Genomic DNA, 20,013 nt, shown 5'->3' on the forward strand with positions numbered 1-20,013 from the left:
TAGAGGTGGATATCACCGTCTCACATTTCACCTGATTGCCTATGCAGTGTCAAGGACACTATTTGACCATAAGGTCCATGTATATGCCCATGCTCGGGGAGGGGGGAGCAAACGGAAAAAAGAAAAGTGCAATAAAGGCTTTGCTAGGTTTTTCGAAGAGTCACACCGAGGCGCGGCTGCAGAAAAGTCGAGGAGAGTAAAAAATTACATACACTTGCTGAAATCAAGAATCAGCACGTCTCTGCGCATCGTCGACTGGTGCCGATTACAGTTACTCGTAGATCTGGCACGCGGAGTGCGATGTCCAACTCGCAATCTCCTCCGGCTTGAACCAGAAGGCGATCTCGCGCTGCGCGCTCTCCACAGAGTCGGAGCCGTGACACACGTTGCGGCCCACATCCACCGCGAAGTCGCCACGGATCGTGCCGGGCAGCGAGTCGGCTGGGTTCGTCGCACCGAGCAGCATGCGGCCGCTCTTCACCACGTTCTTGCCCTCCCACACCATGCACACAATCGGCCCAGAAGAGAAATACTCCACAAGGCTTGGGAAGAAGGGTTTGGAGGCCAGGTCCTTGTAGTGGCCCTGTGCCTGCTCCGTCGTTGGCTGCATCAACTTCAGGGCGACGAGCTTAAAACCCTTTTGTTCGAAGCGGGCGATGATCTCACCAACCAGGCCACGCTGCACGCCGTCCGGCTTGATGGCGATGAAGGTGCGCTCGGAGAACATGTTGTTAGGGTGAAAGTGTGAGAGAAGCCTAGAAGCTGAGTGTCACGACGTCCACATCAACGCAAAGGGAAGCAGTGAGGAAAGAGAAAAGATGAGCCTGAAGAGCGATGAAAAAAAAGGCAGCGCGAGATTTGCAACGCCTTGTTTCCAGTTGAAACGGTCACCATGGCTGGCGTGTCGCCGGGGACGTCATGAGGTCGCAATCATCTCAGTCCAGCCTCAGCGCAAAGGGCATAGGGAAGCGACAAAAACATTGCATAGAAGCCTCCGGTACACGCTGGTAGCTTTTTTATCTTTACAGTCTCTTCTACGGAGAGGAGCAAAGCCTTTGGTAACAACAGCACCAAAGAAATCTATGTATCTATGGAAATATTTTTTCCTAGTCATCGGCAAACTCGAGCATGGTACCGGAGACGGACCAAACGCCGACTTCCGAGTACGTCCGAAGGCATCGCTGCAGGTGAGATTCGCCGATCCCCTTCATCATAAGCGCTGGACGGATCTCGGAGAGATCGACGGATGAACGCCCCCGAGCGATGTCTTTAATTGCCGAAAAGATAGACGCGTCAGACGTCGTCACTGCCCGATGCGTATCCGTCAGTGGCCTATCCTGTAGGGACGCCTTGCTGCAATCAAGCAGACGGCCAGCCTCCCGTACGTCCTCCTCCAGCACCCGCTCAGAGAAGCGCAGGCGGGCACACGCCTGCGACAGTCGAATGAGACTCAGTAGCGTGCGAGCCGTGATAACATTGCTGTGTCGCACACTTTGCGCACGCATTTCACAGTAAATGTCGCTGATGGCCTTGGCGGCACCTGGGTCAAGGTAGGGGTGAATGCGCTTGACTTCACCCACGTACGCCCGCAAGAAATTGCGGCCAAAATACTCAGTGGTGGTTCCTCGTACCCCGTCGTCAGCTACCATGCCAGGCGCCACGCCATGGAGGTGGACGTGGGTAACGTGCATCGAAAGCTCAGCATCGCGCTCCCGGCTCGATTCGTCGAGCAGCAACCAAAGCAGATCGAAACGAGAAAGAAGTGCTGGTGGCAAATTCACGTTCTCCGTCGGTGTTGCGCTGCGCTTCCATCGACCAAACTTGGGATTTGCTGCGGCAAGAATGGATGTGCGAGCATTCAGCGACGTGATGATCCCTGCCTTTGCAATAGAAACCATCTGCTGCTCCATGACCTCGTGCAGAGCTGTGCGGTCAGAGTCATCCATCTTGTCGAACTCGTCGATGCAGCAAATCCCCTTATCGGACAAAACAAGCGCTCCGCCTTCGAGCATCACCTCGCCTGTGTGGGTATCGCGAGTTACGGCAGCCGTAAGCCCAACCCCAGAGCTGCCCTTTCCAGTGGTAAAGACAGATCGGGGCGCAGCAGAAGCAATCCACTTCAGAAGCTGACTCTTTGCCACTCCGGGATCGCCCATGAAGAGGATGTTGATGTCACTACGAATCCGAATACCGTTAGTAATGGAGCTACCTCCGACAAGCTGACATAAAAGTGCCTTCTTCACATCCTCCATACCCCAGATCTCGGGCGCGATGCTGCGGGTCAGCTTTTCAATCACTGCTTCTCTGTCAGGATAGTTCCGAATATCCTCCACTTGCGCGCGCATGTCCTCTGCCGCTTCCTGATAGCTTCGCTTCTCTAACTCCACATGGATGGCCTTGTAGAGTGTTTTCACCATCGTGGACGCGCGGAAGGCCTCGTGACCCTGCCCAGTGGAAGGATCTGGACAGTAAGTTCCCGTGATGCGAACAACCTGCCCCGGCGCAGCAATACGGGTTTGCTCCCCTTCGCACACAACACGTATGGTCCGCGGGATGGCGCCGCGCGGAACGTCTTCGGGCAGCTCCTGCACCCGCAATTCTTGATATTTAACGAACTTGCTTGCTTTGTTCTGCGGCAATAGCCTGCCGACAGCATTGTTTAGCTTACAGCGCTGCGATTGGCATACCTGTAGTGGTGTTAGGCGATCACCGATGACCTGCTGAAAGGTCGTTTCGGCGCAAACTTCACAAACCGACACGAGCATGGTTAGCTTTGGGCGGACTGCAGTGGCAGCAATGCAGATGCCACGAAGAACAGTCAACGTGCCGATCGTTCCTCCCTTCAATTCTCTCAGAGGAATAGGAACGCTGTTCTCGTTGAGCGGGTGTATTTTCAGCTCATACCGGCGCGTCAATAGGGCAGGCAATTCTTGGCCAGACATCCGTGCCTCCGTGACCAGCTGGTCCACTATGTCAACAACGCAGTTAGTTTGAGGGATAATGGAGTCGACAACCCTGTAGAGCTCTTCCATATATCCGACAACGTTCATCTGGATCCTTTGCGCTAGATGTAGTTCTCCAAAACTGGCCATATCATCGAGGAAGATGGGGAACACTCTGCTCTGCCGCTGCGCAACTTGCTGGGCCTGTATCAAATACTTCGCCTGACCCGAAAAGTCCCTGAATTCCTCAATGAAGCGTTTACAAACATCCCGATCATTGATGTAGTTCGGGTACCTGCTGGATGCTGCAGCGGCGTACGCGCGCTTATCTGGTGTAGTCATCCTCTGAGATGCAGATATGAAGGAGAAGGGGACTGTGTTGCATGCGTGCCTAACCGCGTCGAGGTCACTTACAGGTATGGCAATGCGGATTTCGACCTCTTCGTCGTAGGTTCAGGAAGAATAGAAATTGGAGACAGCAAGATGTGAGAACGAATTGCCTATGTAAGCTCGACACCGCATCAGTCATTCGGTAAACCGCCTTCATCTCGATACGTTTTGCCCCTTGGCATCCTACATCATGTAGTACATAACCGAATGGTCAGCATTCGAGAAGAAAGTAAGAAAAAACGACTTGAGAGCGCCTGTAAGGGTTCTTTTCTCTATTATTTTGCTTGTCTTCAAAGCTTTTTGAGTTGATAATCTATAGGGGGCACGAGGAAGGGAGCTCATCCTGTATTACGAAACTGCCGCTTGGCCATCCGCCATAGTGGTGCGAGCCAAATCCAGCAGCTCATCATTGGACACTGTAGAGCCCTCCTTCTCGAGGTACTCAGAGAGGTCCTTCACGGCCGCCATGATACGGTTCACAGAGTGGGGTACCATCATTTTGGCCTCATCGATAACCTTCGTCTGCTGAGGAATACGGTCGGGAGCGCTTTCGCGCAGAGTGTCGAGACGCTGCAGCTCCTGCTGCACTTCCCTCTTCGCAAACTCTAAATCTTTGAGATTGCGTTTCAGAGCGTTTACTTTGATGCGAAGCGTTTTTTCGTTTGGCGCTTCTGCCTGCCGCACATTTCCGGCAAAGCGATTGGTGGGTTCGATGGAATCAGACATCGTAACAAGCTGAGAATAGTGAGATGAGAAGGGAAAGTTACTGGTGATAAAGTTTTCAGTAGATACACTCGCAAAGCGCAGAAACGCTACCGAAGCAGCGCTTCTCCCTTGCAACCTCTGTGAGATTTGTTGCCAACCAGTTCCTGTACGAGGTTCGATGTATCGCACCAGCAGCACCGAAGAGAAACAGTAAACTCGGTATTCAGCAGGGTCCTATTTTCTCTTTTTTTTCTATGAGAGCCTACATTGATCCGATGTCCAGGAGTCTTCAAGAGCACTGAGTTACTCTAGTCATCATTTTGGTCGGCAGCAAACATTCCTTTGTCGTTTATCATACCATAGTGCGCCAAAACCTGGGCCACTGCATCGGTAGTAAAATCGTCGGTTCCGCCGAGCTCGTCGAAGCCGATGATGCTGTGAAACGTATGACTCTTCTCCACAAGCATTAGCGTCGGCAGCATCATCACATTGAAGCGTTCCGGGAGAGACGGAATGCGCTCAACATCCACATAGCAAAACCGAGTTTCGAAGTGCTCGCGGGATATCGTGCGTAGATGCCGTTCGATAATTTCACAGCGAGGAGTACTCCGGCGCATGAAATGAACCACGACCCGCTCCGAGTTCTGCACGTTGTCAAAAAACTCTTTCGGCTCCGTAACCTCTAGGTATTGACCATGGCCCTTGCGGAGCCACTCATCCCGACGGGCCTGAGTCTCCTTCAATTGCTTGAGCCTTTTCTGACGAATCGCAAGGATCTCATCGTCGTCCACCTGGTCGACACGGTCGATTTCGTCATCGACGGCGCGTTCGATCTCCTGTGCGATCTGCAGCAGGATCTGCTCCGCTGGGTTCGCCATGGCAAAGGTACAATGCTTGGGTTGAGTAGCTGTGCAAGAGAATTACAGGTTTGAGGAGGTAACATGTGTGGTGTAAAGAGGAGAGGGATTACTAGCAAAGACGGGTTCCGGGAACGGACAATTCCGCTGCATCGAACTTTGCCAGATACTAGCATTGCGCTGATCGCATATGAAAATCAGCAAGTACTGTTGCTTTCTCCTTCTTTGTGCCCATGCAATACACTGCTGCGTAGGTAACTGTTGGTTCACTTTAGTTGATATTCGCCTCTCTTACATCTCATTGAAACCCTTGTTGCTTCTCGTGCACGATTCGAGGATGTCAGTGTCGCCTTTACCTCGGACAACGCGCAGAAAGGCGTATGACGGGCACTCACCTTGGCTCAGTGCTGGCGCCAAGCAGTAGTATATCTGTCGCACCACCATCGCTGTGTGAAAAAGAGTTGGTTTCTGAAGCTCCAGCGAGTCAGACAAATCTTTTCGAAGTGCTGTGGGCAGGTATTTGATGCCGTGTACGTAGCCATCACGCAGCTGCAACGCGATTTCTGTCAAGGGCGCTAGGTAGGTCCCGTCTCGGGAGCGCGCGTACCGGCGAGCTTGAGACCGCATCTTTGAGCACGTATAAGCCTTCCGGTCAGTATCCTCATTCGAGAGGAGAACGGCTTTCTGAGCCTCTGATAATAAGAGATTGTAGATACGCCTCGTCTCACTATGGTTGAATAATCGTGCATCACCGTAGCGTGATCTCAGAGCCTCTTCCTGATAATTAGCCAAAAGTTCGCGCACGGGCTCCACACTGTGTTCATCTGGAAGATAATTAATCAGAACGACGATGACGGAAAAGATGACCAGCAGCGTCCTGAAAAGGCTCATTTTTCTTTTTTTAAGCTAACGATAGTTTTTAAAGTGTAATGAGAGGAGTAACTGAAAAGGTAGATCATGAGCTCTTGAGCGATTGCCTCGCCGGTCATCAGAATAGAGTGAGAAGCAGCGTCGCGCAACGCCAGCACGCAGGCTAAAGCTACGACGATAATTCTACAGGCGCCCCATACCACCTTTCGTTTAGGGCGGCGCTCTTGTTCCTCTGTGTGTCAGTGCGGCTCTCATTAAAAACGGCCAATCTACACAATAACCAACCAGCATCTCAATGTGCTCTTTGTTCCTTCGGAAGAATCAATCATACCTCTCCCATTCGAAGGCGGAGCGCGGCAGCCTCGATAGTTTCCCAGCACAGCAGCAATCCTTCAACTGCTTTACCCACTAGGACTGCATACGAGCGCGAAACTGCAAGTTAAACAACCGTTAACAGTCAGCCAGAGAGGACGGGCAAAATGCATCTCTTTTCAGAGCTCCAAGTGTGGCTCGCAGCATTTTCGAAAACGATCTCTGGGATTATTATAGGTGTGTTCGCAGTTGGCACCTCAATGAAATTTGTCGAGCCCAACAAGCAGCCTATTCAACCTGCCGCAGAAGCCGCAACCGCCGTAGAACAGCCACCTCCCAATGCACGGCAAGCCACTCTTCCACCACGCACGCACAAAGCCAGCACCCCTATTTCGAGGGGAAAAGACAACGAGCTGCACGCCTCGCATCCATCTCTTGCTATCCCCTACCGTAAGCACAACACGCCGATACCTCCCTGAACAACTCCTTTCTTCGGAAAGACTCTTGCAGCCATGTTCGATCCTCCACCTCCCAATGTCAGCAAGATCATCACTTTCTCCGCTTGCCTACACTCACTCGAACGGGTCTTCTTGATAGTACTACAAAACCGCTGCTTCGACTATCAACCGCCTTCACCTTCGACCAGCGCTAGTACTTTCTAGAGATTATACCTCACAACAGCAAGCGATTCTCGCGTAGAGAATAGTGACAGCTGCAGCTGACAGTGACTACCGCCGATCCCATAGCACTGTGTAGCGCTAAACACACCTGTGGGGCACTTTGGGCCGATCCTGTCCGATGAAACCAGTCTTCCCTCCCGTTTTGTCACCTGCCAAATCGCCTGTGCCCTGAAGGCGTGATCCTCAACCTCTATGCATTCAACGAAACCGACAGGACTACCCACCCAGCTAGCGGCAGGGTCGGCCTCAGTTTGGCCAGCCGTGCCCCCTTCCACTCGACTCCCTTGAGCTCTGCGGCCAACCTGCCTGGCGATCTTTCATAATCCAACCACATCATGAACACCCGAAGTCGAAGTCTCGCACCCTTTTCAATGCAGACCCCCCCTCCCCACAAACCCCGCCACGCAGAAGCTAGGTGAAACTCTTTTCTTTTCGTGCCGCACTAGGGGCCTAGCGCCTGCGCCTTGAGGAAGCTGAGCATACACACGCACACACACACACACACGCACACACACACACACACGCAGCGGCAGCCAAATGCCGCACCAGCCCCCCGTGGCAACGCAGGGTCTTGCGCCCACGGCGTGGAGACGGCCAGGGGGGATGCATCGGCATGGACGATGGCGGTCGGATCCCTAGGCGGTGCTGCGCGGAAACGATCTGCGACGGCGGGCGCGTTAGCACCGCCCCTGTGCTAGGCGAAGCGTCGGCCTGACCCGGGTACGCCTCACTGGCGCGGGGGGCCTGAGCCGCCCCGGTAGGGGGAGCATCGGGCGGCGCCCGGCAGGGCGACTGTAAGGGAGGGCCGCGCCGAGGCGGGAACCCAGGCCGGGGGCCCCCGCCCCCCCGTTGCTCGCCAGCCTTCCCCAAAGCAGTAGCCGAAGCCAGGGATTCCATGAGTACACTTTGCGTTTCCAGCAAGTGGCCTTCAAAGGAAACTCACAGACGCAACAGCGGAACAGCCGGTGGTCCCCCAAGAGCCGATAACTTTTGCCTAGGCACGCCGACCCCCTTAGTACAAGAAAAAAAAGCCTTTTTTAGAGAGAAGGCGCATCCGATGCCAAGAGCTGCGTCACAGTTATTCACAGTGAGAAAAGTGCGAGACGGTTTTTCGACTGCAAATTAACACACACACACACACCCTTTCCATCTACACAACAATGAGCGACTGTAGAAATCGTAAAAAAGGCGATTTCACCGCACTCTAATTTAGTTAACACTTTTTTGCCGCTACCGGTTTACGGGTCGTTTAACTTTGACCGTGTTATCAATTGCATGGTTGCAAAAATGCGTTGCGGGAGACGAAAAAGCGTGAGGGGAGGAGAAGAACGTGATGTAGGTGGCTGACGCTCCTGCTAGTCGCATGCGCTTGAACAGCCCCCCTCCACATTTGGGGGGCAAATCTCGCCGCGGCTTCGCTGCGCTCGCGGGTCTTATTTCTCCTGTAAGCAGACTTTTCGCCAGGACCAGCCCTCGTCCTCCTCACGGCGCGTGGGGACACGCCGCCGGGGACGCTTGTCGACAGGGCACGCCACTATTGTTTTATGGGGGAAAGCACACGCAGGCATGATGCTGCTCGCGGGGCGGGCAAGAGGTACAGACGGGCTCCGCCCGCGAGTGCGCTGATACTTAGTGGTGGGCCCCTCGCTGCGCAGTCCGTGTAGGCAGTGCCACCCGAACACCACTCACGGGGCTGGTGGGGCGTCGGCGCGTCTGCTCCCTAAGAGGATGAGGGGGGACGAGGGGGTCGCATGGCAACACGTTGGCTTTGCGAAACTTTGCTCACAAAAAAAAAGAAAGGAAAAATCAACGCTTGCTTATTGCACCCCGCACACATAGCAAGGTGCCTATACGAAATTGCGAGCACCACACAGAAGAAACTCTGCCTCCTCTTTTTTGCTGCCCCAGTTAAGGTTCATAGAACGTACCGCAGCTTTAGTGAAGGCCTCCACGTTAGTTTCGCTTGGCTTTGTTTGCCGGCTTTTTGGGTTTAGCCGGCCGGTCGCACCGCGCATCTGCGCAGTGGCGTTTTTTAAGATCCGGACGTGCCGTTGGTAATGTTCATTGCGTGCGGCGATCTCCATAGCACAAGGCAGGCAAGAGTCAAGTGCTGCTTTTGGATTTATTTTTTAAAGGAGAAGAGGTGCATGCTTTGGGTTCCTTTCTCTGAAAGGTGTTTTGCACTGTCATCAGCGATGGCTTCGCGTAAGGGTCGTACCGAAAACAGAGGCGCACTTCAGTGCAGCGGCCGGCGTCCTTGGTTTTAAAGAAAAATTAATCAAGCTTTGGCCGTCGAGAATACCACAGTGAAAACATTTTGGGAACTCTTGTGTGTTGCCTGCTTTTGTGCCTGTCAAGGCGTGCTTTTCGGGAGTCGCGCGTCCCCCCTTACGGTGCGCTAGTGTTGCGGTGTGGGTTTTTTATGGTGAATGTAGGGGGAGGGCTTCTTTTTTTGAAAGCCACCAGCAAAGCTTTCACCGGTTTTTGGTGAAGCTGCTATTGCTTTCTCGGACCTTTTTTGCAGTAAACCAGGATATTGGTGGCATTGCTGGCGCAACTGGTTTAATGGCAAACGAACAGATTGTTTCTACCCCTGCTCTTCGTAGCCCGTGTTATGGGGAGAGCATGGGGCTTGCAACGGGGTGCTTTTCGCGTAACTTTGGCGGTTTGGTGCAGGGAAAGGTGGCTTGCATTCGGGAGATATTTTCTAATAGGAAAAGGCTAGAAAAAGCTTGCATGTGTTCAGACTTTGTATATGCTATAAGTGTTGGTTTCGTCGCGTCGAAAGTTTTTCGGCCGTTGTAATTTTCCTCGGGGGGGGGTTTGAAGAATGAAGGCCGCCCAGGGGCGTGTGACGTTGTGTTTTCTGGCTTCTGCTTCTTTAACTGCTGTCGTCGCCGGCTTTATCTAAGGGAAGTATTGCCAAATAGATGAATTCTTCCTTTCTGCGCTTATACCGGGCGCTTGCTTGCGGTTTTGGGGGGGGTCGTGGGCCCGGGGCGTGCTCGGCGGCTGCGTGTTTGTCAGCCAGGCATGTCTGACCCTTTCGAAAAGCGCCTTGGATCGGGGGCGCGGGACTTTGGTGCGGAACGACTGGGAAAATGGCTTTCATTGGAAGAGGCGAGGGGGGGCTTCGGTAAATGGGCTCATGGGAAAGAGTTTTTGTTTTCTCCCGCTTCAAATGCCAGATTATCCAAAGCCTCGGGGAAAGGGTTTGTTGCAGGGCTGGGCTCCAACGGCGTGTGTGTGTGTGTGGTGCGCCCGCATAACTAGTGTAGCCAAAAAGTACTAGATTCTGCGTGCGGGGCTCTTTCGTGGTATGCAGCGCAGCGTCCGCAAGGTTTCATAGGGTTGTGTTTATCCGCCGCTACCGTCCATGGCCCCCCGCTTCTGACCTGGAAGGTTCGGCGGCGGCCACCCCGTAGCACCTCTGAATGGCAATGGCCATTGACGCTCGTTCAAGCTCTTCTCACTCGGATACTCTTCTGCTTACTTTGGCCCCTTTCCAGCGACAGGCTGGCAGAAAGCACTGGAATGGAAAAAGGGTTTGGGACGAGAACAATGACGAGTCATCTTGAGTACGCCTTTTGCTACTGCGAAGAGAATGTGTACAAATTTCTGGAGAGCATATATACAAAAAGCGATTTATTTGACCGAAGCTGCGCTGTCTTCATGACTTCTTTCAGCTGCAGGCCCTGCGATGAGGTTCTCAACAGCTGGACTTCTCTCGTGCCGTATCGGCCCTACGAGTCTTCAGAATTTAGGAAGGATCTCACAGTATGGGATTACCATGTGATTGCTCTTGTGCGGTCCACACACAGTGGTAAATGGTACGTTGTCGACCAGGACTCGAAACTGCCGCCAACAGAGGATACCGAGCTGGGGCCATTAGCCCCGCGTTGTGTGGATCTTCATAGGTATGTTACCCAGGTCTTATTTCTCGACGCAGCTGCCAGCGGTTTGGTCTGTTCTGAACTAACAGAGCTCCTGAACCGGGTGCGCTATCGAGTAATTGAGCGGGACGACTACCTTTCCCTCTTGAGAAGTGACCGCTCTCACATGCAGAAGGCCCCAGGAATGTACCGAGCGAAGCCTCCACCGTGGCCTCCAGTGAGTGAGAGCTCTGCTAGCGTGGGTTATGAGGCAAAGAAAAGAGCGGAGGCGGTATTGAGTGCACTGCCGCCGAATTTAAGGGTCAACAACCTGGCATGCTTTATAAACGCGGCGAGTACCTCAATCCCAGGGGTAATTATGGACCGACATTCGTTTGAGGAATTTTTTCATTAGGAAGCAAAACTAGTTTAATTTATGGCAATGGAACTCTGCCACGACAGTAATAGAGTTTCGGTTTGTGCGTTCTTTGGTGCCAGCTGTCGTCTGTGCACCGTTTTCCTCTGCGCGATCGATTTCTCTCTCTCTGAAAGCTGAACACCGTGCGTTTTTATTTCTTCCTTCCTACCTGCTCTTCCCCTAAGAGTCCCTAATCCAAAAAGCCACAGAGATGCATCAAAGAACGGATGGTACATCTGGCTACTTTAATGATGTTCCGTATTTCACTCCCGTTGAAACGGCTGTCTTCTATGAAGCTGTGCAAAGTTGCCGCTTACACAAACTTCCAGCGCATTTGATGGTGAAACCGAGATCTACTCTTTTCTTCGCCAATCCCGACTCGACTTTAGCACGTGCATTAGCGAAAAGGGATGAGGACAGAAAAGGAAAGTGCACGGCGGAGGTAACGGCACCTCTTCCGGTATTCACAAGAGATTATTCAGAGAACCGGATGCTTTTCAAGCCTTCCGGCGAAGACTACGTGTCTCTACGCGAGGTTTGCAGCATTTTTGATGCATCTGTACGGAACACCTCGGCCAACATCGTTGACATTTGTTCACTGAACAGTGAGGCAATAAATACCGTATGGACTGATCTGCTGCTCTTCCTCAACGGCTGTAGCGGGTCGGTAGGGAGGTTTGTTGTTCACAACATTGATACGCTATGCAGCATATCTGACGGCACTTGTGAGTTTCTCGTTTCCTTGCTGCTGGCAGGAATTGCATCAATCCTTCACTACTATTCTCGTGTAGGCGATCGAGAAGCGCTTCTCAATTCAGTGTGCGTTGAGCTTACCGTACTCAACACGGAACTAGGCTTGAGCGTCGCCGACGGTCTTCAATTTCTTATCGAAAAGGGCCTGAGAACGACAGTCTTTCGCTCGCGCGAAGGAAACTTCAAGGCGACATATAATGAGCTTCTCTCGTCTACGCACTGCATAGAGTGCTCGGGTGACAACTGGATAGACTTAATCTGTGACGAGATCGTAGAGGCACATGAGATGCTGTGCGACAAAGATATCGATGAGGCCGCCTCTGGAATTTTCGTCTCACCTATCGTGCTGCTTATCGCTCCTCAAGTACCCTCTTTGCGTATGCCGTTGGAGAAGCAGATTTTGGACAGCTACAGCAGCGAGGCTCTACGACTGCAAAGTGACGCGGAATGGATCCACGCGGAGTTTGAGAAAAAGGTACCTCTTGTTTTTATGTGCAGCTCTCACTGGCTTGTTGAGCAGATGAGTATGCCAAAGGAAGATGCCCTACTGCACCGGCTGAACGTTCAGGTTGTAGTTCATGGCGGTTTCTGCGAAATTGGAGACACCGCCGAGGAAGATATTCTGCGCTGCGTCATCGCCCTTAAGAGCTGCGGCATCCAGTGGGAGGAGATGCGAGCGATGCAGCATAAGAAGCCGTCGTACTGGCGACTGCACGAAAGGTGCCTCTTTCGAAGTAGCAGTGCACTGACACAAGACTGTGCCAATGTGCTTCTTCTTCTGTTTCGCCGGTTTGTTACTCCTTACTCTTCCTCCAGCAAACAGCCGTACACATCGCTTCCACGCGAGCTTTTTTTCTCACGCCGAGCGCGTGACTTTTACGACAGGCTCGCGCAAACCCTACGTCTTGCCGGGGTACTGGCGCCTGAAGGGAGTGCTCCCTCTGAGTCTATCGAATTGACGGTGCTGGGTCGGTTTTTGTCGTGCCGATTTCGAATAGGAGAAGAGGCGCTGCTCAGTAACACGCTTACTGTCGCTGACGGAAAAGCCATTTTATGGGGATTTTTGTTTCGTCAGCAGATAAGCGTTCCTCAAGACCTTATAAAAAGCTGTCACGCCTTTGGCTCATGGGTGGATGCTGCGGTTGCCAAGTTCTGCAAAGCATACCGGCTGCAGTTCGAGCCCGAGGCAGGAACTCCGCGAGTTTCACTTGTTGCGCAGCTGGCGCTCTTTGGATTCGGCGAGTGTGCCGTTCGAGACAGAGTGCACTACCTCCTTAGTTCACCGAGTGGGGTTCGGCTTCCTATAAGACCACACTTTGCCATAGCAGCGCCGACGACCTGTCGCGGATGGTACGAGCAGGCTCCGTTGAATGCCGGGTTTGCCCTGGAGAAAAAGGAAGTGAATGTCTTCTGCCTACCTCCCCAGTCGACGTACTGCGAACTGAAAGGGGTGGAGAAAGGGGCAAGTTTTCACATACAGTGCCCCGTGGAGCTTTCGTATCCTCTTATTGTTGCGCACTCAGTGCTGCACATTTCGCTGCACAATATTTGCGTATTCAGTGAAACTGTCGACCCAAGCGTCGTGACTCCACTCCCTACAAACCTTTTGGAGTCAGGAGTCATGTCAAGACTCTTGTGCGACGTGGTCAGAGGCAATGCAGGCTTATGGCTCGACGGGGTCATGAATGAAACAATACTGACGTCCACTGCCTCATCTGTGCTTGCCCCTTTGACACTTAAAGGAAGGCAATACATTCCACATTGCGAACGCGAGCTTTTTGCCCGGAAAAGGCATCGGCAGGAGACAGAGGTGGCTAAAGTCGGCTTAACGGAAGGGTTCAAAGGTACACTTCCGCGAACCGCAGCGGAGCGCAGCGCTGTGGAGGAGCTGGCGGAACTCATCAAGGCAATCGGCAGGGAAAAAGCAGAGAAGGCCGTGCGCGGAAAGAAAGGATTCAGTTTTTTGGAGCCCTCACATGAGCTCTACCCCTTCTACCTCTATAATTTGAAGCTTTGACCCGGCAGAAATCAAAAGGACCAGCAGCATAATTTCTATACCGTCAGCGTGGCAAGCGCCGAGGATTTGTGCGCACACAAACCGCAACCGCAGGAAGAAGTGTATAATGGGCTTTTTTCCATGTGAGCCCCTGAACGTTACCTTCCCTCACTGCTTCTCAGTAGGTTCCCGATGTCAGTCTCTTTTTTCTCATCTCCGTTTTTCATATGGTGAGGCCAAGCTTCTTTGCTATGACTGTGTGCCACTTGATCGATCAACCAATAAATCATGCCCTCTTACTCATTCCCTCATGTCATTTTGTACGGCTCAATCACCTTTCTTATGAGTGTGCTGGGGACTCGCAAGCGAAGCCCGTAAGATGACAATAAGGTTACGCAAAAGAGAAAGGGAAGGAGGTGGCTGCACGGGCAGCTTCTACCGTAGCGCGCTTGGCGTGACTCTTCTCATAGCTGTTCTCTGTGCCGTTTCGATGAGCTGGTACAGCTCACAGACACTATCTCATACGCTGAGCGGCACGTGGAGAGCGACGGACGGCAAAACTATTGTCGCCATGTGCGATGGCGGTTCCGCTTGGAGTGGCATGTGCTCCTTCGAGTCAGAGGAGTTTCGTTATGAGGGCAGAGTGCTAGCATCTCGACTGAGCGATGGTGGTTGGGCTGCTTTTCTCCCATTGAAGAGCGGCAACACTGTTATTCTGGGGTACAGGAAAGGGAGCCTAGCAGTTGTATTGAAAAGCGGTGAGAGTGCTCTTCGCAAAGCCGAGTACACACGCAGCACCGCACAAGCAGAGGATTTTCTGGCTACCTTGCGACTTAAGGGCAAGTACATTGGCGCGTTGTTTGTGATGATAGGCACCTACAAATGGATTCAGGTGTCCTTTTTCGGTGCGTCGCTGCGTCGTGCAAGACGCTTCTGACTCAATAGTACGCTGTCGTCTCGAACTTCTGTGCGGTGAGGCATAAGGAAGACGCCAAACACGCGCAAACAGAGCAGCATTGTGTGCGCTGGAGGGCACCTTCACAACCGTTTGTAGGGCGCCTTCGTCTGTTGCGAACCCCATCGTCGGCCCGGCGTCGGAGGGTACCGCGGTGTCTCCCTCCTCGCCAGCAGTGTATGTGCTTGCTTTGATACCTCTGTATTCCTGCGTCTTCTTCGCCTTTACTTTCCCCCGTTGTGTTCTCCATCACTTTCTCACAGTTCGATACCGAAGACGAGAAAAGCAGTGACTCTGTTCTTCTGACCGGAAACGTCGATTTTTACTCCATATTGCGTTTTTCCGATAGGGGTCTTCGCTGTGCCATACCCAAAGTCGTCGCAGCAACCATGCAGAGCGCCAAGAAGCGAGAGGTTTGCTACGAGGCGCGCGACGCGTTCCACAAGTGCCTTGACACCCTCCCCGAGGACCCGGAGAGGGAATGCGCTGCCCCCCAAAAGACATTTGAGCAATCATGTCCAAAGAGCTGGGTGTCCTACTTCGAGAAGCAGCGCGAGCGTGAGGTTATCTTACAGCTTCAGTTGGAGCAGTACAAGGGCCGGTAGGCGGTGGCTACGCGCTCGCTTTCGGCTGTCTACATTTCTTTGGAGCCGTATCTTGGGTCACAATCGAAATGCAATTGGGCAATAGTCAGTTCTCTCGGTTGTTCAAATCGAGCCTCTCTCTCCCCCGTTCGGGAGCACGTCTCAGAGGGTACCCTACTTTCACAAGCGGCCGACAATGAAGTGGACCGCTTTGGTGAATGTGGTGCGGCAGTCGACTCGCTTTTTTCCCACACCTGCCTCCTACGAAATGCCGCCCTCTCCTTCATCTCGTGCTGGCTGCGTCTCTCTCCTTTTTCTTCTCTTAAAAGCGGCACCCATACGCTCACGCACGCACGCACTCTTTTAGTCACAGTCAAAAGAAGACATGAGCGCTCAGGGCGACCGATTTGTCGGCCGTGTGCTGAGCAAGAACTACGAATCCGTTTTCCAGGTGCGAACAATGGGATCGCTGCTTGCGGGTATTGCAGCTGGTGTTCTCGGACTCACAAACTTCCGCGGCCTCTTCTTCTTCATTGCAAGTGCTGTCGTTACGTCCTTTTCCATCATGGCGTTCAGCTGCGGCGGCAACGCGCACAGGTGCTTCCCCAAAGGCACCGCGGAGCTCTTCTCCGTACAGCAACTGCTTTCAGGTGCCATGACATACATCCTTGTATGGACGGTGGCGTACGACGCCATCTACATCTTTTAGCTTCTTTTGAGCAGTCGCAAGGCGCGCGCGGATACCCCTACCTTCTCGTGCTTGTGGGAGGCTGGACTGTAATGAAATGAAACTTAACACAGATGAACCAAAGGCAAGGCGGGAGAAGTGAGTGTGGAAGGCCATGATGCCATGCAACGCAAGCTTGGGCGGGAGAAAGGCAGAAGCTGCTTCACACGCGAAGATGAGGGGAAGAAGGCGCGTGCATATCCCTGTGCCCCTCCGTTCCTGGTGCAGCACTTTTCAATGCCGCATTCGTTTGCTTACCAGCACTCCTGCCTCAACGTAACCCCCCTCGACGCCGTGCATGCCTTGCCTTTTTTCACGCGCCGTGCGTCTTGGGCAGATGTGCCGCGCACTCCCTCGAAAGATACACCAGTGTGATTGCAGATGTACCCATCTTTTTATAATTCACCCCTTCTTCTCTACGGAATACCATAGCCTCCTAGCGCGCAGTCAACAAATACAAGCTGATACCCACTGCTTATGAGCCTGGCACGATCGATATGGTGCCTTTCCTTTTCGTAAAATATAGGCTGCTGCTCAGCGCATCATCTCACCGGACGCTGAAGAATATACACCCACACGCAAAACTTGTGTACACGTGCTGCTCTCAAGGGTCACCATGAAAACATTTTTCGGCGTCGCGGTCTTGGTGCCCGCTCCTCTCGGGGCGCTCATCGTGACCATCCTAACCTGCCTAGCTGGAACCATGGCTGGGCTGGTTCTGTGCGTCTTTTCACTCGATGTAGCTCGACTCTCTGGCATTGTCCATACCGGCAGCTCGGCTGACGCAGCGCGAGCAAGGCGGCTGCTCGCGATTCTTGAGAAGCCTCACTGGCTCTTGATTGCTCTCCTCACATGGAATGACATTGCGCTCGAGATGCTGCCTCTGGTTCTCAACACGTTTCTTCCGCCGGCAGCGGCGATTATCACATCTGTCGCGATCACTCTCGTTTTCTGCGAAATTCTTCCACAGGCTTTTTTCATTCAGCACGCATTCGAGCTGTCCGCTTTCTTGTCTCCATTTATTCGCGCTCTCATGTGGATCACTGCCCCTGTGGCGTGGCCGATGAGTGCGCTGCTGGACGCAGTTGTGGGCGACAAGGAGGCCTTCTTTTTTCAGCGTCGAGAGCTGCGCGAAGTCATCCGAATCCAAGATGAGATGCGTGAGAGGAAGAGGTGGAGGCGCACGGAAGTAGGCGAAGGAGGGGGCGAAGGCCAAGGAAAGGACGAGGAAGACCTCAAAAAGGAGGAGGTCAAACTGATGCTGAACGTGCTCAGCTTGTCAGAGCGCACCGCGAAGGACATGATACAGCTTCCCATCGAGAAACTCTACAAATGGCACATCGACGCCCTCCTCTCTCCATCTTTGATAGCAGAGGTATTTACCAAAGGGTACCACTTCATCCCAGTCTACGAGGACGCCGACGACCCGACAAACGTGACACAAATCCTCATGACAAAGATGCTCCTCTTACTCATCTACCAACCCCAGTCGGAGGGTGTGCGCGTGAGAGAGATGCAGCTGGTTCCGCTTCAGCGCTTCAGTGGCAGCACCATGGCGACTGAGGTCTTTATGCACCTTCAGAGAATATCACCGTCCATTGTTTTGATTACAAGCGAAGCTGGCGACAAAGTGCTTGGGCTGCTGACGTTGCGCACAGTCAGTGAACAACTGCACGAGACGACGTTTCAGACTGAGATGGACCCACTCAGCCCGTCGTCTATGCAGGTGATGGTGTGCTCATGGAGGGCCGTTCGGCGAGTGGGCGAGTACTCCATAAGCGTAAGCAGCCGACCCAGTAGCTTGAACACTAGTTTCGCCTTGATTCCAGCTACATCGGCGAATGAGAGGCCCGTACGGTGTAGCGAATCGCCTGCGCGACTCAGCATTCTTGTAAACACCGGCGAAGGGACTCCCCTATAGCAGCATACAATGGAAGCTGCCCTGTGAATCTCTTTTTTTTCGTGTTGCCTCCTGGAGTACATTTCGCTTGGCACCTCTATTTCAGTTTCGTGGATTTGTCTCTTACTTCGATAGAGTGTCAAGGGCCTCTTTGACCCTCCGCTGGTTGTCGTAAAAGGCCAGTTTGTTTCCGCATCACCAGAAAAGAAACCGAAACCCAGTCGAAAGCAGCATACGTGCTTTGGCGTGTGGAAAACATGAAATAACCAGATCCACTTGCTCTCTCTCTTTCGTCTTTCAGCGGTGTCATCGTTTCAGCCCGCTCACCCAAGAGTGGACGGGCAGAGTTGCTGACCTGTGTACGTTTCCGAGTCGAATCGGTTTCGTGGCACATCCAACTTGGCCCCGTTCAACATCTCGCTCTTCCTCCTCCTGTATCTTTCGCCCCTTTTTCTTGCACTGCACCGCTAACACATTGATGCCAACGTGTAAGAAGAAGAGAAAAAGCACCGAGTGAGCATCGTTAGCGTTTTCGACGAGGTGCACTGTGTGTGATCTGGACGACAAAGGGCGAGCAAGAAGGGCTTTCGCGGTTTACGGTGCCGCACCCTAGCGCCCATCTTCTGGAGGTCAAGCTGTCCGCTTAACTTCTACACCCTTCACGCGCACAAGAGTGTCTCCGCCACAGCTGACATACACAGTCTAACACACTCTCCCCATGGCGAATGGCTACAGTGTACTCGGAGTTCCGGTCGACGTGCCGATGTGGATGCTGGCCGTTATCATCGCGGTGCTGGTGGTGTTAGCGGGGCTGATGGCGGGCCTCATTATCAGCGTTTTCTCCCTTGACAAGGCCCGATTGAAGGCACTTGCACACCGATCGGAGACGGTAGAGGGTAGACGCGCGCGCCGACTGTTGCTCATCTTGCACAATCCGCATTGGCTTCTTGTGACTCTCGTCGTTGTCGACTCCGCTGCAACTGAGATGCTGCCGCTACTTTTCAACGCTCTCTTGTCCCCTGTTGAGGCGGTCATCGTCTCCGTCATCCTGCTGGTAGTCTGTGGAGAGATAATCCCGGAAGCAGTGTTCACGCGTCACGCACTGGCGCTGAGTTCAGTGTTCGCTTATCTAGTGCTGGTGCTGATGATAGTCACAGCACCAATATCGTGGCCTGTCGGGAGGCTGCTAGACTGGTGTGTTGGGAACCGATCGGGTGTCGCCTTCAAGCGTGGGCAGCTACGCGAGGTGATCCGATATCGAGCCGCCCAGCTCGACGACATCGATGGCGACGATGACGGTGAGGCCGCGCCACCGCGCGAGAGCAATTTGGATACACGAGAGCCGCGCTCGATACACCAGCTTGAGACCCAAATAATGCTCGGGGTTTTGAGTCTATCCGAGTATGTTGGATCCTCTGTACTGAAAAAGAGCATTCGGGCAACTTTCACTGTTCACCGCGACGCCGTTGTGAGCAAGCGGATGATACAGAGCATGGCAGCTCACAAACTTACCCACATTCCTGTGTACAGCGACGCTGGAAACCCATCCAACGTCACACAGGTGTTTGAGTTGCGGCTTTTGCTCTTCTTTGCTTACTGCGAGGAAGGCCCTCTAATACGAATACGAGATCTCCCACTTCTGCCACTGCCTCGGTACCACGCGGACACGCCGTGCAATTTGCTTCTAGACTACCTCCGTGCTTCCCCTCTCCAAGTTGCCGCTCTCACAAGCCCAGATAGCACGGAAAGAGTCGTTGGGATCGTCTCAGCATCGGATGTGGTAGAGCTAGTGCACAAGACTTCGTTCGACACCGCCTACGTGGAGTCTCACCGGCCGAAGCAAGGCAGTGTCGTGCAGTCATTTCGTGCACATAACGCCTCCATGACGCAGGAGACAAACCAGATGATGATGAACGACATAAGCGCATGATGGCCACTGCGGATCGCAGCCGCGCCTGCGTGGCTTCCTTTCGTCTACCCTTGGGGTCTTCTCATCCATATCTGACCGCTGCTTTTCTCTTTACTCCAGTGCATTTGAGCTCACATTTTACT

The 20,013-nt window shown here is 53.2% G+C and overlaps 12 protein-coding genes across 12 annotated transcripts; 7 read left to right on the forward strand and 5 right to left on the reverse strand.

Annotated features, from left to right (window-relative positions):
- Positions 1–271: 271 nt before the first annotated feature.
- On the reverse strand, positions 272–727 carry LSCM1_01950 (uncharacterized protein; the record flags this gene model as incomplete). The annotated part of the gene is made up of 1 exon (XM_067319548.1): positions 272–727. The coding sequence occupies one exon, from the start codon at positions 725–727 to the stop codon at positions 272–274; it is 456 nt and encodes a 151-aa protein (XP_067176097.1).
- Positions 728–1,106: 379 nt separating this feature from the next.
- On the reverse strand, positions 1,107–3,284 carry LSCM1_01951 (uncharacterized protein; the record flags this gene model as incomplete). Its single annotated transcript, XM_067319549.1, has 1 exon — positions 1,107–3,284. One exon carries the CDS (start codon positions 3,282–3,284, stop codon positions 1,107–1,109), a length of 2,178 nt encoding a protein of 725 aa, XP_067176098.1.
- A 396-nt stretch (positions 3,285–3,680) lies between these two features.
- LSCM1_01952 (uncharacterized protein) lies at positions 3,681–4,058 on the reverse strand (the record flags this gene model as incomplete). Its single annotated transcript, XM_067319550.1, has 1 exon — positions 3,681–4,058. One exon carries the CDS (start codon positions 4,056–4,058, stop codon positions 3,681–3,683), a length of 378 nt encoding a protein of 125 aa, XP_067176099.1.
- A 287-nt stretch (positions 4,059–4,345) lies between these two features.
- On the reverse strand, positions 4,346–4,915 carry LSCM1_01953 (uncharacterized protein; the record flags this gene model as incomplete). Its single annotated transcript, XM_067319551.1, has 1 exon — positions 4,346–4,915. The coding sequence occupies one exon, from the start codon at positions 4,913–4,915 to the stop codon at positions 4,346–4,348; it is 570 nt and encodes a 189-aa protein (XP_067176100.1).
- Positions 4,916–5,185: 270 nt separating this feature from the next.
- On the reverse strand, positions 5,186–5,785 carry LSCM1_01954 (uncharacterized protein; the record flags this gene model as incomplete). Its single annotated transcript, XM_067319552.1, has 1 exon — positions 5,186–5,785. One exon carries the CDS (start codon positions 5,783–5,785, stop codon positions 5,186–5,188), a length of 600 nt encoding a protein of 199 aa, XP_067176101.1.
- Positions 5,786–10,317: 4,532 nt separating this feature from the next.
- LSCM1_01955 (uncharacterized protein) lies at positions 10,318–11,043 on the forward strand (the record flags this gene model as incomplete). Its single annotated transcript, XM_067319553.1, has 1 exon — positions 10,318–11,043. The coding sequence occupies one exon, from the start codon at positions 10,318–10,320 to the stop codon at positions 11,041–11,043; it is 726 nt and encodes a 241-aa protein (XP_067176102.1).
- A 214-nt stretch (positions 11,044–11,257) lies between these two features.
- Positions 11,258–13,816, forward strand: LSCM1_01956 (uncharacterized protein; the record flags this gene model as incomplete). The annotated part of the gene is made up of 1 exon (XM_067319554.1): positions 11,258–13,816. One exon carries the CDS (start codon positions 11,258–11,260, stop codon positions 13,814–13,816), a length of 2,559 nt encoding a protein of 852 aa, XP_067176103.1.
- Positions 13,817–14,285: 469 nt separating this feature from the next.
- LSCM1_01957 (uncharacterized protein) lies at positions 14,286–14,732 on the forward strand (the record flags this gene model as incomplete). Its single annotated transcript, XM_067319555.1, has 1 exon — positions 14,286–14,732. The coding sequence occupies one exon, from the start codon at positions 14,286–14,288 to the stop codon at positions 14,730–14,732; it is 447 nt and encodes a 148-aa protein (XP_067176104.1).
- A 407-nt stretch (positions 14,733–15,139) lies between these two features.
- On the forward strand, positions 15,140–15,355 carry LSCM1_01958 (uncharacterized protein; the record flags this gene model as incomplete). The annotated part of the gene is made up of 1 exon (XM_067319556.1): positions 15,140–15,355. The coding sequence occupies one exon, from the start codon at positions 15,140–15,142 to the stop codon at positions 15,353–15,355; it is 216 nt and encodes a 71-aa protein (XP_067176105.1).
- A 364-nt stretch (positions 15,356–15,719) lies between these two features.
- LSCM1_01959 (uncharacterized protein) lies at positions 15,720–16,043 on the forward strand (the record flags this gene model as incomplete). The annotated part of the gene is made up of 1 exon (XM_067319557.1): positions 15,720–16,043. One exon carries the CDS (start codon positions 15,720–15,722, stop codon positions 16,041–16,043), a length of 324 nt encoding a protein of 107 aa, XP_067176106.1.
- Positions 16,044–16,677: 634 nt separating this feature from the next.
- LSCM1_01960 (uncharacterized protein) lies at positions 16,678–17,982 on the forward strand (the record flags this gene model as incomplete). Its single annotated transcript, XM_067319558.1, has 1 exon — positions 16,678–17,982. One exon carries the CDS (start codon positions 16,678–16,680, stop codon positions 17,980–17,982), a length of 1,305 nt encoding a protein of 434 aa, XP_067176107.1.
- Positions 17,983–18,679: 697 nt separating this feature from the next.
- LSCM1_01961 (uncharacterized protein) lies at positions 18,680–19,891 on the forward strand (the record flags this gene model as incomplete). Its single annotated transcript, XM_067319559.1, has 1 exon — positions 18,680–19,891. One exon carries the CDS (start codon positions 18,680–18,682, stop codon positions 19,889–19,891), a length of 1,212 nt encoding a protein of 403 aa, XP_067176108.1.
- Positions 19,892–20,013: the final 122 nt, after the last annotated feature.

Source organism: Leishmania martiniquensis, chromosome 32 (assembly GCF_017916325.1).
Source record: "Leishmania martiniquensis isolate LSCM1 chromosome 32, whole genome shotgun sequence".
Lineage (NCBI taxonomy): Eukaryota > Euglenozoa > Kinetoplastea > Trypanosomatida > Trypanosomatidae > Leishmania > Leishmania martiniquensis.